This window comes from Corylus avellana, chromosome 11 (assembly GCF_965113065.1).
Source record: "Corylus avellana chromosome 11, dhCorAvel1.hap1.2, whole genome shotgun sequence".
Lineage (NCBI taxonomy): Eukaryota > Viridiplantae > Streptophyta > Magnoliopsida > Fagales > Betulaceae > Corylus > Corylus avellana.
Genome location: NC_142500.1, coordinates 14,495,998 through 14,511,374, shown reverse-complemented (window position 1 = coordinate 14,511,374; position 15,377 = coordinate 14,495,998). Strand labels below are relative to the sequence as shown.

Genomic DNA, 15,377 nt, shown 5'->3' with positions numbered 1-15,377 from the left:
ATTGATTGTTTCTATTTTGATAATGTGTATATTTTCATTTGTTAATGGAGATAAGATGCAAGTGTAGGGTAATAATGACACTTTTAATTATATGTTAACAAACATAATAGTTTCACAGCAAACTTTGATGAAAAAGGGGTAGGTGAAATAGATGCCATATAGCATAAAGACAACAGAAAAGAAAAAGGAAATATTCTCAATTTAACCAATGAGGACATCAATATGTGTCCAAGAACACAACTTTATGTCATAGAACCTTGACTTATTATAACATCCAGGCCTCAAAAGCATCAATTCAAGGGAGGTTACCAGCCAAGCATGAATTGCAACAAATCTACTGCGACAAGGAGTTTGCGACATCGATTACAAACCGGTACCTCACGTCGGATTTGGCAAGCCTTTCCATGGCGGAGTTGATGTTTTCCATTCTGATCAGCTCAATGTCTGCAGTAATACCATGCTTTGCACAGAAATCTAGCATCTCTTGTGTCTCTTTAACGCTTCCAAAATCACTTCCTCCAACAAGTTTACGCCCTGTTAATCGAAAAAAGTTCGGTTGTTAATACTTAATAGAAATCTCATTCATCGCATGACATGGCTAGAAACATTATGGATCTAAGCAAGGTCAAACAAAAAAGAATAAAAGAAAGAGAAAGGAATGGTCAATTTAGAGTTATCCTCATATAAGAGGAACTACCAAACTCCTAGAAAAGGTTTCCCTTCGAATAGTACATTTACATGCACAAACTATGGCTTCCATCTTCTCTTGAAAGCCTTTATTAAATAAAATTAATAAGAATGAAAGAAAGAACTAAATCAAACCAAAATGACGAGTAAATAAATAGGTCATTTTGAAAATTTTTTATAATGTACAACTGTCATACAACTAAATGATATAGTAGTAGAAATCAGCACTTACAAAAACAAAAAACAAAATGCTGATCTAATAGCTGATTTTTACTGCCATATTATCCAGTTGTTAGCAGTTGTATAGGAGTCTATTAAAAACAATTACTCTTTGTGCTAACATCGGGGGGACCCAATTGGAAAGGAGGATACCAAATCCTTTCTTTAAGAAATTCTGGTTAGGTGCTCCAGATTGACAGAGAGATTCTCAGTAATGTTCTGCATTGAGGGCTTCTTGTGGCTTACCCATAACTAAAGGAAAGATAGGCAGCTCTAGGGGCTTCTCAGGCAAACCGACAGTGACCAGCTTCCCATTCACCTTCAGTAGACCAAGCAGTGGAGCCAGAGCATGAACTGCAGACACAGTATCAATGATGTAATCCATAGTACCAAAAGCTGCCTGCAAAGTGGATGCACAAAATAGCAGGGTATTAAAAATAATCAATTTCCATGCAATTTGTTTCTGATAATGCTGACTATGGTGGAACAATAAGATCACAATGACGACATCAATTGCAGGCAAACTTGAAACATGCCTTAGGTTATATCAACAACTTGATCTAAATACTTGAAACCTGGGTTCGGTTACACACGGTGATCCATGATCCAAAATTTAAAAACCGAGATATTTTTATTTCCTCCAATATTTTCAAGCAAATGATCAAATACCTTCATTTTCGCAGGGTCACTCGAAACGAGAAAAGAATCAGCCCCTAGTCTGTTGAGCGCCTCGTCCTCCTTTTTCGGTGAGGAACTAATGACAGTAACTTTTAACCCAAAGGCCTTACCAAATTTAACAGCAACATGACCCAGCCCACCAAGTCCTGCCACACCCAAATGCTTGCCAGGCTCAGTCATTCCATAATATTTCATAGGGCTGTATACTGTGACCCCAGCACAGAGAAGTGGAGCACCCGCATCAGGGGGTAAGTTGTCGGGAAAACGGAGCACATAGCGCTCATCAACAACCACAGTATCAGAATAACCACCATAAGTTTTTGTCCCATCATGGTAAATGGAGTTATAAGTAAGTGTCATTTGAGGGCAGTAATTCTCCGAGTCCTGTTGGCAATTCTCACAGTTCTTGCAGGAGCTCACTAGGACCCCAACTCCAACTCGGTCACCCACTTTGAATTTCTTCACAGCCTTCCCAGTGTTGGTCACAACACCAACAATTTCATGCCTGCAAAATAACAATTACATTAATTATCAATATAGGTTCTTCTGAAAGATTTCTTCTATTAAACTACTATTAGGTCCAAGTCCAAAACAAATTACACTAGTTGCACCAATGCAAAAAAGTTTAAATTATAAGGTTTTGATCCATTGTAAGATGCTTTGAAATTTAAGAAAATTTCAACCACTTATCATATGTTTATTAAACTTTTAGTGATATTTATAAATATATCTATTTATCTGGGAAAACCAAAATGAAGGCTAGACCATGTATATATAAGATAGATAGATGCACAAACGTGTGCATCAGTAAGCAATTCCTCTCTTATAGTTGGCTTAGTAGAGAAGCCAGAGAAAACATCTTCTGGTATGGAATATCTATTGGATTCCAACTATTTAGAGATAACATCAATGGAAAATAAAGATTGTTGGATGCAAAGGGTTTAAAGTTAACATTGGATTGTTAATTGATAAAGTTGGTAGCCACACACACGCACACACATATTGATGACCAGAGAGTACACTCCCCAGGAAATCCTTGAGAAAGGAAGTTCTACAGCTAAAATGCACTCTCAGCTGTCAAGCTTTGAGTTAAATAGGTTGTGACAAATATACTAACTCAAACCTTGGCAACATAAACCTCTAAAATGTGCACAGAATTTCACACGTTGCAGGGAACATGTTCCAAGAACTTTCTGAATGAAAAAAATTACCAGATTGAGAAAAACACAATTTAGACCCAGTAACAGAATAATCAATTCACAGTTAATGATACTAATTTAAAAAAAAAAAAAAAAAAAAAAGAGCAGTGAAACAAATATATCAAACCACCATAAATAACCAAACACATCAACACACAATTTTTGTTGACAAAGAGGAAAATCTTGACAACCAGGGATGGAGCCAGAAAGTTTTATGGGCAGGGGCTGTAACACCTCACCCCATTAACACACAATATTGTCCGCTTTGGCTCACCCATCCTGGTACTACTCTCGCATAAGTTCGCTTAACTGCAGAGTTCTGATGAGATCATCATCATCATGACTTTAAAACGTGTTGTCATGAAAGGTGTAGCATACATATAAGCACATTTTCATCTCCATATCCAGGCAATGTGGGGCGTCATAGGGGCCAAGGCATAAGCTTAGGGGAAAAAAAAAAAAAAAAAAGAGAAAGGGCCAAGTCATAAATTTATATTTTTGTTTTTTGTTTTTTTTTTTTTTTTTTTTATCATCTAAAGTGGTTGCTCAATAGCCCAAGGAAATCCCCAAAGTGGTTAAGTACACACTAGGGTACAAACTAAAAGAAAGAAAGAAAAAAAAAAAATTAAAGACCCAGATTGAAAATCACATGAAGAAGCAAAAACCATGAGACGAGAATAGAGTGAGTTTAAGTTGTGTTTAAGATAAAAACAAATTACTTTGCACTACTTCTGTGTTGCAAATTACATTTTTTTCTCTTGGAAAATCAGTATAGGAAAGTAAGCTCTAAATTTCAAATTTTAAGGTTCTTATTTGTAGACTTGTGCTTGTTCAGGGTTAGAATGGTAACGAGATATACAACAAAATGCTAAAAAAAAAAGATAAAATTTAGTGGGTAGGGCCAAATCTCAAATGGGTAACAAGCTTAATGGGTTAGGGCCAAAAATAACAAAATGCTAAAAAAAAAAGATAAAATTTAGTGGGTAGGGCCAAATCTCAAATGGGTAACAAGCTTAATGGGTTAGGGCCAAAAATAAGGTTACTCTAGTTTTTAATGGGTAATGGCCAAAAGAGTTGAGAATGAGTAACCAACTTTTATGTTTTAATGGGTATGGCTCAAAATATTTTTTGGGTAAGAGCAGTAAGATCAAAAAATTTAGTGGGTGGAGCCAAAATTTTTATTGGGTAGGGCCAAAAAGGTAGGGCCAAAAAAAGTGTGGGTAGGGGCCAATTCTTATTTTTTCTAACTTGGGTAAGGGCCAAAGACTTAAAAACTTAAATTTTTTTTTTCCTCAAGATTTGCCCCCTTTTTCCTCAAGATTTGCCCCCCCCCACCCCCCCCCCCCCCCCCCCCCCCCCAAGGGACTGGTTGACAACTCAAGGAAAAACCTTTCGAAGGCAGCGAAACTCAGGAAATAATCTTCTCCACAACCCTTCTAAACTTATTCGCTAGGACTTCAAGAATAATCTTGTAAACTCCACATGCAAGACTAATAGGACAAAAGTCCTTGAGGCCCGTTTGGTTTGTGGAATAGACCTCTGGAATGAAATGGCTATTCTTATGGATTAGTCATTCTTTTGTTTGGTAGGAGTCTATTCTTAGAAATAATTATTCCCGTGAAACCCCAAGGGGTTGGCCCAAGTGGTGAAGGCCTTGGTCTTGGAGGTTTGCTCCCTTCAAGGTCCAAGGTTCAGCATCTCTTGGGTGCAAACAATCCATTGGGATCACACCCCCATTGCAATTTTGCAGCCACCCTAGAGGAGCTCTGGGGTTGGCCACTTTATTTTCTCTCTCTTTTTCTTCTTTTTTTAATATGAGTTGAAAAAAAAACAAAAACAAAAACAAAAAAACAAATAATATGTGGTTTTCAGTAATTTTGATTCAATTTCAATTAAAGCATGTTTGTTGTTACCAAACTAAGGAATATGAATAATTATTTCATTCCACTCTCCTCAATTCCTAATAATAACTATTTCAATTCCTAATGGAATACGCATTCCACGAACCAAACAAGCCCTAAGATTAATAGCCCCGGATTTCTTTGGAATGAGAGCAATGGAAGTGGCATTAAGACTTTTTCAAACTTACTAATAGCAAGAAATTCATGGAACACCCACATAATATCTGCCTTGATCAAATCCCAACAAGCTTGGAAGAAAGCCATAGTAAAACCATCAAGACCTGGCGCCTTTCAGCACCTCAAAGACCTCACTCTCCTCAAATAGTCTCTCTAACCAAGAGGCCTCCTCCACATGAATCAAAAGCAAGGCCATCCAATTTGGGCAGCCAGCTAAACTGTTGTAAAACAATCTATCATAGAATTGCACAATGTGTTCCCTAATTGTAGGTTGATAAGAAGAAATTGTGCCATTTACTAACAGCAACTCAATGGAGTTGTTCCTCCTATTCGAGTTCGCTACCGATGGAAAAACTTCATGATCTTATCGCCCTCTTTTAACCATAGAGCCCTTGAATTTTCCCTCCAACTTATCTCCTCCAATAAAGTAGCTTTTTCCAACTCACTAACAACCATGATTTTCCCTCAACGACTAAAGCTCTCTCTTCCTCCAACCCATCAAGAATAAGCAACTCCTTCAAAAGAGTTTTTTTATAGGACTCCACTTTATCAAACATCTACTCATTCCAAAATCTTAAATCAGCTTTCAAGGCCTTACGTTTACAAGCCAAAATGAAGCTTGAGGAGCCTTGAAAGCGATAAGAAGACTACCACTGCCTCACCCTGCCCGCAAAACTTTCAGCCTTTAATCACATATTCTCAAACTTAAAAGATCTTTTGCCCCCATGAATACCGCCATAATCAAGGAGAATGGGGAAGTGGTCAGAACACAATCTATGCAACCTTTTCCTAAAATAAATCGAGAAACTTAACTTTGCATTCCGAAGAAACAAGAAACCTATCCATTCTTGACCAAGAAGGGGAATCCTGATTATTTGACTGCGTAAACGTCCCCCTCCCTTAAAGGGGAAAGTCCATGAGACGCTGCTCAAAGATAAAGTCACAGAACTCCATCATAGCGAGACAAAAACGAGCTTCACCTAATCTTTCACAAGGAGAAAAAGTGACAATGAAGTCTCCCACAATGCACCACGGTAAATTCCACCAACTAAGCAAGCCAGCCCATTCCTCCCATAAATACCTCCTATCACAATCGGAAGTAGGCCCATAAATGCCTGCAAAAGCTGAAGGGAAACCATCTTCGACATTTCTAAAGGAGCAGGCAACAACAAACTCCCCCAAAGACTCTTCGATCTTCAACACAACCCTCCTATCCCACATAAGCAAGATTCCACTGGAGGCCCCTCTAAAAGCTGAGAAGCACCAATCCACATGTTGACACTCCCATAAACTACACACAACACTGCTGGAAATCAAGCTCCAACTTAGATTACTGCAAACAAATAATATCCGCCTTCTACTGTCTAAACAAATTTCTTACCCTCAAGCGCTTGTCACCCTCATTCAACCATCTCACATTCCATAATAACAGCTTGGGCTTCATCAATAACCACCTGCAATCCTCCCCTTGACTCTACCACAGCTAGCATTGTCGCTATTCGCATCATAGTTAATGGAACAAGATAACCTTCTTAATTCTCTACTACCTTTTTTTCCCAAATTCGAGCAAGAGGACGACACCTAATTAGAGTGGCTCACTTCAATGGCCATAAACCTCTACAAAACCCTTGCACGAAAACCCCACAGAATGACGGATTTCCTTCACTGTCGGCAAAACCCAGGCTGGAGACATTTTCCTTGCACTTTTCTGTTTAGAAACTGCCCGACAGGATCTCAACGGAGTGGGCTCTTCCTCAGAGCATATTTACATCCAGACAAGGCCAGGTTACAAGAGCATCACTCCTTCCAACACCACCCCACATCACACCCAACCAAATCAGCAGAATCAATACCTTTTTCCTTCTATACGCTAGTCTTATAAAAAAACAAAACAGTTACTATGTCGTGAATTAGCTTTCCGGGAAAAATCACTCCAAGCTCCTATAAACTGAAATAACAAAACCAAACAGATTGCCTTTGGGCAAACCTAACCAAAAACCACAATATAAAACTTAAGGCATATTGATATGTGGTCATAAAAAAAGTTACGTGAAATATTTAGCATATTCAAACACGCTGGGGGTTATTCATACAGACCACAAAGAAAATACTTCAAAGGGGTGAACCATCTATATGCCAGAAAATCATTGGGAACTAAACACATCAAGACAACATTTGGTACAACTGATGAGGGGCTTTAGTGGGACAACATATGATCTGCGAGCAAATTACTTAAATGTCTTGATTTCCTGCATTGGCGGATACATTATAGTGGAAGACGCAGGCAAGAATCTCACCATGTTGTGCATACAAATGAATGTTGGCCTACAGCTTCTTGCTGGAATGGGTCATTTCAGGAACCACAAAAGAAAAGGAGTACTGACCTTGACTACTGTTAGATTGCTAGTCTTTTATGCTCCGTTTGAAGGCCTCAAGAAGGATAAGGATTCTAACCAAGTGAGTATCAAGTGGCTTATAACAGAACGATGGATAGGTTGGTTAATCATGGTTTAGAAGACACAATTTTGCCCAAGAAATTTAGTAAGAACAATCCATGTAGACTCTGAGGGTTTGAGTTTTATAATTTTATGACATAACACTGAATCCAAGCAACTGTTGACTAGATCTCCGTCATGGTTGGTTGGATTGTAACAACAAAAAAAAAAAAAAAAAAAAAAAAAAAGATAGATTAAAAGGTTTAGGCATATGAGTTTACAGATGCAATTTGATAAGTGTTCATGCTACAGCCTACATGCTCCAAACCTGCCAACTAAACATAAGCATTGCACAGAGAGCACAGTTCTTAGCAAACAAAATGAAGAAATGTTTTGAATTTAAAATGATTGTATACTCAAGGTCTCAAATCTGTAAATTAAAATTGAAAACTTGGGTCTTAAAGGCAAAAATCGCCAAAAACACAAGGTGGTCTTATCAATATTTCCCTTAATTTTAAATTGTGTTCTTTTGGTAGCAATAAATGTAATGATATTTTGGAAAATGATAAAATAAATAAATGGGAGACTTTGAATGGGAGGTGAGCCGCTCCATGCAAGGTAATACATACATGATGTAGTCCCACTAAATGAGAAGCTCACGAACAGAAGTTAAATTAAGCCGCATGGAATAAAATGTACTCCACATTATATTTTGAACATCCTTTTTATTTTATGAAAATGGTCATCAATCTTGAGAGAAAACCAGATCACATAAATTATACTTATAACATGATTTCCACAAAATGGTTAAACAAACATTCTACTGCACAACTATAATAGAAACTTCAAAGTGGAAAAATCTTTTCCCGCTCTGTTTACTGAATTTTACCTTTTACTCAAATAACCTCTAACTATTTATCTATCAAGTAGTTCTTTATAGGTAATATCTCTATAGAACAAGCTAACTGATCCACAGCCAAATTGTTAATTGACAAATATCTTAAGACTAATTACAGCTTGTTGTGAGATAAGTTTCTCACCCGGGAACAATAGGAAAGCTCGTGAACCCCCAATCATTCTTGATACTGTGCAAGTCAGAGTGGCAAACCCCGCAGTAAAGTATTTTTATTGTGACATCCTCATCAGCATTTTCCCTGCAAATAATACAATCAACAGCACAAGTAAATAATAATAATAGTAGCATTAGTACAAATCCATCTAATTTATTACCCCATCATTAAATTAAAGAAGTAACATTAATAGAACAGTTTAACGCTAAATCAAAGTAACAAATCTGTTTTCATTTTTTTTTAGGATGAATAAGGTCCCAATACTATTATGCAAATCCCATTAGAAAACACACAAAAAAAATCACTGTGCACAAGAACATTATGGTTTAACGAGGAGCTTCTTTCATAATTTGCCATAAAAAACAGGGGTATTAAAGTAATTAACAGTCCTTTTTCATTTTTTATTGATTCCAAATTGTTCTTTACTTTTTCCAACACATCAAGAGTCAAGACAATGAAGTCTCCATGTCTGTTACCAGATTAAAATATATAAAGCTACAAATGGACAAACCTTTCTGCAACCACAAAATCAACAAAAAGTCATGCAATTTAGTAGTTGAATCATATGATCCTGTATAACCCATTGCTTTTAATGACGACGCAAGTATAGTATCCTCTTCTAGGAATCTTTTAACATGTTGATCGAAGGCATGCAATAAAATATACACAATAGCAAGTAGAAAGATGGCTAAACGGTTCAGGAGCCATGGAAAACAAGAATACTTTATGGCAACGAAAACCCAGATGAAAAATCTTTTCTTTTTCTTCTTTTACGCTTCATAAGAAAATGAAATCTGGAAATAAAATAAAAAATGAAAAAGAACAAAAAAAAAAAAAAGAACAAGAAGAAGAAAAAAATTTGCCTTCTGGAGAAATGAAAAGGAGAAAGAACCCCAGAAGAATCTCTGGCAGCCCAACCAAAAGCCTTGTGTGGGTGCTCTTCTTCTGGTGATTTTGCCATTCTCTCCCTCCTCTCCACTCGGCAAATCTCTCTTTTGACGGTGTTCGATATCAGCACTGAACATGCATATATGTAGGAAAAAGCACCCGTTTATCTAAAAAAACCATTATTACCTTTTTGTGGGAAATATATAATTTATTTATTTATCAACTATTTTTAGAGGTAATGTTCGGCTAACTACACCAAATACTATTATGCTATTTATCTCATTTTTCTAAAATAATCAACATAAAAATATTTTTACTTTTTATATCATATTATTTATATTTTTAGTATTATTTAAATTTAAAAAATAACTATAAAATGAAATTTTTCACTTTATAATATTATTTTTTTACTTTTTTATACCAATTATTATTTGTTTTTAATGTCAACAGTACCATGGAAAATCGCTTATTCTTTAACAAACAAGGCCATAGTGAACAGAGGAATTAAATGCTCTGTTTCCATATATAAAACAAAATTATCCAAATAGGAGGTGACGGTTGGAAATATAAATGTGGTTTTAAGTCTCACTGCTGACAACAGTTGGGTACAACTCAGGGCTATGTGGCCGGTTGGCAGAGCACCGGGCACCGGGAAGGCTGGTCAATTTGGAAATTCCTGGAGTTGTCAAGCTATATTAATCATTACTCTTTTTACAGTTTTATTATTTGTAAAACATTCTAGTTTTTTTTTTTTCAAATTATTTGCTTCAGTTGTATGATTAATTATTATTATTATTATTATTATTATGGGTATTTAAGCAAAGCCGAGGTAATCATAAGTTTGAGTCTTATTAGTGTAAATTACTTTGAGTTCTATTGATATCTTGACGAAGGTAGGTCAATTAATAGTACGCTTATAGTTCTTTACATTTAGACCCCTCTTGCCATTAGTTGTCAACAGATAAATACTACTATAATTATGCATAGATAAAATAATTATGCGCAAATAGAGTTATCACTTTTGATGGTCCCCTTCCTAAGATGATCTTTTGGAAAGAGACATAAGATAATCAACTGCATGGAATCTATTTGCTCAATTTTGTTCGGAAGTATGCACAAGCCTCCAAAATTGGCTACGCTTAGAATAGTTTTTCTTTGTTTTTTTTTTTTTTTTGTTTTTTTGCTAAGAATAGTTTTCTTTGTTGATATTATACCGTTAAGTGCGTTCAGTATAGTTTTCTTACAAGAAGTTTTGCTGGTAGTTTTTTTTTTTTTTTTTTCTCAAGAATCCTTTTTAGAACTGAGGCTGAATTGCTCTTAATGTTGGATTTTTTTTTAATCTTTTTTTTTATATTTTGAATTTTTTCCTTTTTACATGCGTTGTTTGTTTATATTTGTTTTTATTCATCTATATAAAAATAAAAAATAAACCTATAGTGAGCTTTTTGAGATATGCTTAAACTTTTAAAAGGCACAAGCTAGCTATAGGGTGTGTTTGAGATTGCGAATTTGCAAGAATAATCTGTGTTTTTAAAAGAAATCGCAAAACATAACGTGTTTGGCATTGCAATTTACAAAGCACTTAATTTAAAATAAATAAATAAAATCTGTGATTTCTATAATAAGCAGGCTAGATGGTGCTTATTTGAAAAATCACAAATTTAATTAAACCAAAATCATGATTTTGCATAACAAATATTTGATAAAAAAATATATATTTTTTAACATGTTTTACCAAACGACTTTGCGATTTCAAAAACGCAATTTTTAAAATCGCACTTAATAAGACTGCAATCTCAAACAAACCCTAGTTTATTGGTTATTTAGTGCATGTTTGGGAATGTATTTGAGAAATAGAGCTTTTAAATCAAAAAACGCTTTCAATTTTTTTTACCAAACGGGTACTTTTTTTTTTCAAACTGATTTTTTTAGTGTTAAACGCATTTTTGAGCCCCTCAAATGCACACCCAAACATACTCTTAAAGTGGCTTTTTTTGTCAATTTTAAGAAGTCTCTTAAAACTTTTAAAAGGGTTTTTCAAGAACAATTTAAGGGTACTTATTCAAAGCAACTGAGCTTTCATGTAGAAAAATTGTAATCCTCCTAAATTGACCTTAAACTTTTGCAACGTGATTCACATTGGCATGTAATTATTGGAGGATAAAATACAAACACATGCAAAACAAGATCATGTGGGGATGGGGTAGCCTACGTACTTTCTTCTCCAAACCTCTATTCCTTCTTGCTTACAATCCATTGTTTACTCAAACGTGGTTTTAAATTACTGCCCACCCAAAACACAAGTTACTACAATACTTTAATATTTAATGTTAATGTTTCTAAACAGTACTTATACATTTCATCAATCAGGCTGGGATACATATCTTATAGAATTTATCAATAAATTCATATTGTTAGTCTCTTAAGACTCAACCCATATAAAATCTTTTTATATTATCACTAAACATAACCACTTAAGAATTGCATTAATACAATTTTGTTCCTATTTGGATTTGGACTTCAATGCCAACTTTGCTCCGTATAAAAGGAGTGTTGTTGAACATGAAGAAGGGCCTATTTGGGATTGTGTTTGAGGAGTTTAAAAGTGCTTTTAACATTCAAAAAGTCCGTTTGAAGAAAAAAAATACTTGTTTGGTAAAAAAATTAAAAGTCTTTTTAAGGGTCCAAAAAGCCTAAAAATTATCAAAACGCACTTTTGGCAAAAGCTTAAAAATGAAGCTTTTGCCCAAAAGCTCTTTTCGACTTAAAAGCTCTATTTCTTAAACGCAATCTCAAACATGCTCGAAGTGTGACAGTGAGAAAAAATAGAAGCCGCACGTTCTTACTAGTATTTTTTCACTTTGTTGTGTCATAAGTGAAAATAAAAATAAAAATAAAAGAGGAAAATATGATATTTTCCTATTTCTAAGAAATCAATACCAATCAAAGTAGTATTCAATCACCTTCTCCATAATATAGGCTTTTATGACCTGCTCTTAGTGTTCTAAGCCCCTCCTTTATTTTTTATTTTTTATTTGAACTTCTAAACCCTCCTTGGATGAGAAAGACTATTATTTTTTTTATGGGAGAATTGGCATAAAGTTCAGTAACAGAAGAATCATTGAGCCTAATTGCGAAAGAGACACTTTATGAATGTAATATTAGACTGGATGGTGGTATGTGACAAAAACGTGTTAGACTATTAATTAAATAATTAAATCTACTCTTTCTAATTAACATTTTTTTTTTTTTACAATTAATAATTTAACAAGATACCAAAGTTGACAATTATATTTTCCTTCCAAACTCAAGCGTGTTAGAATATTTCTTTCCATAATAATTAGATAACTTTCAAAGCAGGTATTACCATGTTTGCCATTACTAATCTAGCACTTCATCCTATGTGGTACACTACACCTAACTTCTTTATTAATACCCATTATAACACAATTAAACACAATCTGACTTAATTAAAATATAATTCTATTGGGCATTAATAGCAAGATGGATGTTAACCTTTAGGGCCTAAGAGAACCACTTAAATTCTTGATGTCAAGCTATGGTGACATTTTATACAGGTGGTAACATTTTATTGGTCTTAATTAAATGCCTTTTTAAATAGGTGACAAAAATTTCATTTGAGTAAATTGAAGGAATTATCATTCGTATATGTTTTGATAAAGAGCAAAATTACACTAACCAATCAGAATTGGGATCCTCTCCAATTATGGATTTGACCCTAAAAATTAATGGAGCTAGTCATGCACAACACTAAATGCAATGATCCAAATGGGTTGAAAAAAAAAAGAAAAAAAAAAAGAGAAGTTGGTATTATTTTGCCCACTTTTACAGGTGGGTGGTTGGGCATTGATCCTGAATGAATGCTCCCAATCAATATGTTGCACACTTATCTTCCAACTTTATTGACAGTACGCCATTCCACAGTCGTTGAAACACTGGCTCATAAGCTATGTTTGGGGAGAGCGTGGCCCGGCACTGTAGCTGGAACGGCACTGTTCCAGTTACAGTGCCAACTGACACGTGGCGTCAGAAATTGATTTTTTATCTTAATTTTTTTTTTTTTAAATCAAAATATTAAAAAAAAAAAAAAAAAAAAAAAAGGGGTGGGGAACGCTGGGGTGGTTAACCACCCAATTTTTGGCCAAGAGCCACCCCCTGGCCGATCTGGGGGTGGTCCGGCCACCCCTTGGCCCAAAAAAAAAAAAAAAAAAAAAAAAGGGAACCGGTGCCTTTGGAGGTGGCCGGACCACCCCCAAGGGGCTGGGGGTGGTTTTGCAGTCTTAAAGGCATGCGAAGAGCAAAAATAGATCAGTAGTAAAAGGCCACGAAATGGGGGGGGGGGGGGGGGGGGTGTGGTGGCCATTCCATCTCGATGTCTAAGTTAGAATGTGAGTAGAAATAAGTGTAATGAAATAGAAAAATAATAATAACTGAGAATAGTCAATGATAGAATTCACCTCCCCTTTATCGTTGGTGGGCTCCTCCTTTTATAGAGGCTGTGAGTGAGTGGGTGAGTCATTGTGGGACTCTCACTCGACTTCCTTTATACGTGGGAGTAGTTAAGCTATTTCCACCATGATAATCTCTAGGGTAGTTCGTCGTGATTTGGCATATACCTAGACTCCTTTTAAGAGATTGAGTTTGTTGAGAGGATATCTCTCATTGAGTAACTCAATGAGAGATATCTCTCCCATAATAATCTCTGGGAGGTTGTATGATGCTCCCTTCATGTACCTGGATAGATCTGGTTAGTTATCTCCCAAACTGGTTTGTTATTCCTAGATTGGGTTTGTTGGAGAATTGCTTTACTTCCTTGATTATCGGTTTAGCATAATATGGTGCATAACTGCACGATTTGGGGGCACACCAGGCAATGACACATACTTTGAAAATGTGCGCCTGGCAGCTTAGTTGGTCATGGCCTTTCAACCATAGTAGGCCTTTTATTTGGACCTGCTGGAAATATTTGGTATGGACAAAGTCTTTATTAGTCTATTTTAAACAATTTTGAAAAATGTTTTCATCCTGTTTTTAGTGCTTTGGACTGTTTTAATGATTTTTAAAACCCTAATGTTTTAGATGAAATTCATGATTTCTTCCATAAAATATAAATTAAAAAGTACAGTTGATGAATTGGTTTATATATATATATATATATATATATTAAGGGGAATTAAGGGAAGAATAACTTATATGCAGAGATTGCACAGAACCCCTCTTTTGTGCCTACCATTCATAGCCCGACACATCAACATGGAACACGATAACAAAATAAATACAATCATACCAAATTATATCAAATCTAATTTTTTTTTAAAAAAAAAAAAAAAAAAAAAAAAAACCAAAATTGAAGGGGTGGCTAGCTGGCCACCCCTCCCCCACTTTAAAGGGAGGTAAGTGGGGGCGGCTACAACTCATGGGGTGGTCGACGTGGCCACCCCACCCCATGGCCTGGATGGGGGTGGCTCACGCGGGCCACCCTAGCCCATGTGGGTGGCGATCAGCCACCCCCAGATCTAGTTGGATGGCCGCCCATGGCCTGGATGGGGTGGTGGTGCACCACCCGCCACCCTACTCCCTTTGGGGTGGCCGCCGACGTATTTACATTTTTTTGTTTTTTTTTTGTTTTAAAAAAAATAAATTAGTTAGTTTTTATTTTATTATTATTATTTTTTTTGTTTATATTTGGTATAATCAAGTGCATCTATGCCTTTGTTTTAAGTATAAATCTAATGAAATAGGCTGATATGTCATTAGGCTGATATGTCAACTTTTGAGTAGTAGCACAAAAGTGACCTTTTGTGCAACCTCTACGATGCTCTCATATTAAGGGTATGCAATTACCGAATCCGCATATGCAGTAATGGTTTTTACAAACTCCATCCACATGAGCATATGCGAATAGCAGTTAATAGTGGTTAGAAGCTACCTGCACGTACAGGGACAGCTATTGGCTGGTTAAGGACAATGGATTCTTTCATAGCTGGGACAATTCTACTTGGCTCAAAAAAGAAACGTTGCAAACTAAATGATTGATATGGAGCTTTTAAAACATTAAGATGATAAAGCATCAAGCTATTGCAGTTGGGAAGAGTCCACATA

General features: G+C 35.7%; 1 protein-coding gene across 1 annotated transcript; it reads right to left on the bottom strand.

The window, feature by feature from the left end:
- Positions 1 to 178: 178 nt before the first annotated feature.
- LOC132165342 (putative cinnamyl alcohol dehydrogenase 9) lies at positions 179 to 9,384 on the bottom strand. Its single transcript, XM_059575863.2, has 5 exons — positions 9,230 to 9,384; positions 8,337 to 8,450; positions 1,576 to 2,089; positions 1,153 to 1,306; positions 179 to 534 (listed from the first exon to the last, which is right to left on the bottom strand). The coding sequence occupies exons 1-5, from the start codon at positions 9,325 to 9,327 to the stop codon at positions 335 to 337; spliced, it is 1,080 nt and encodes a 359-aa protein (XP_059431846.1). The 5' UTR covers positions 9,328 to 9,384; the 3' UTR covers positions 179 to 334.
- Positions 9,385 to 15,377: the final 5,993 nt, after the last annotated feature.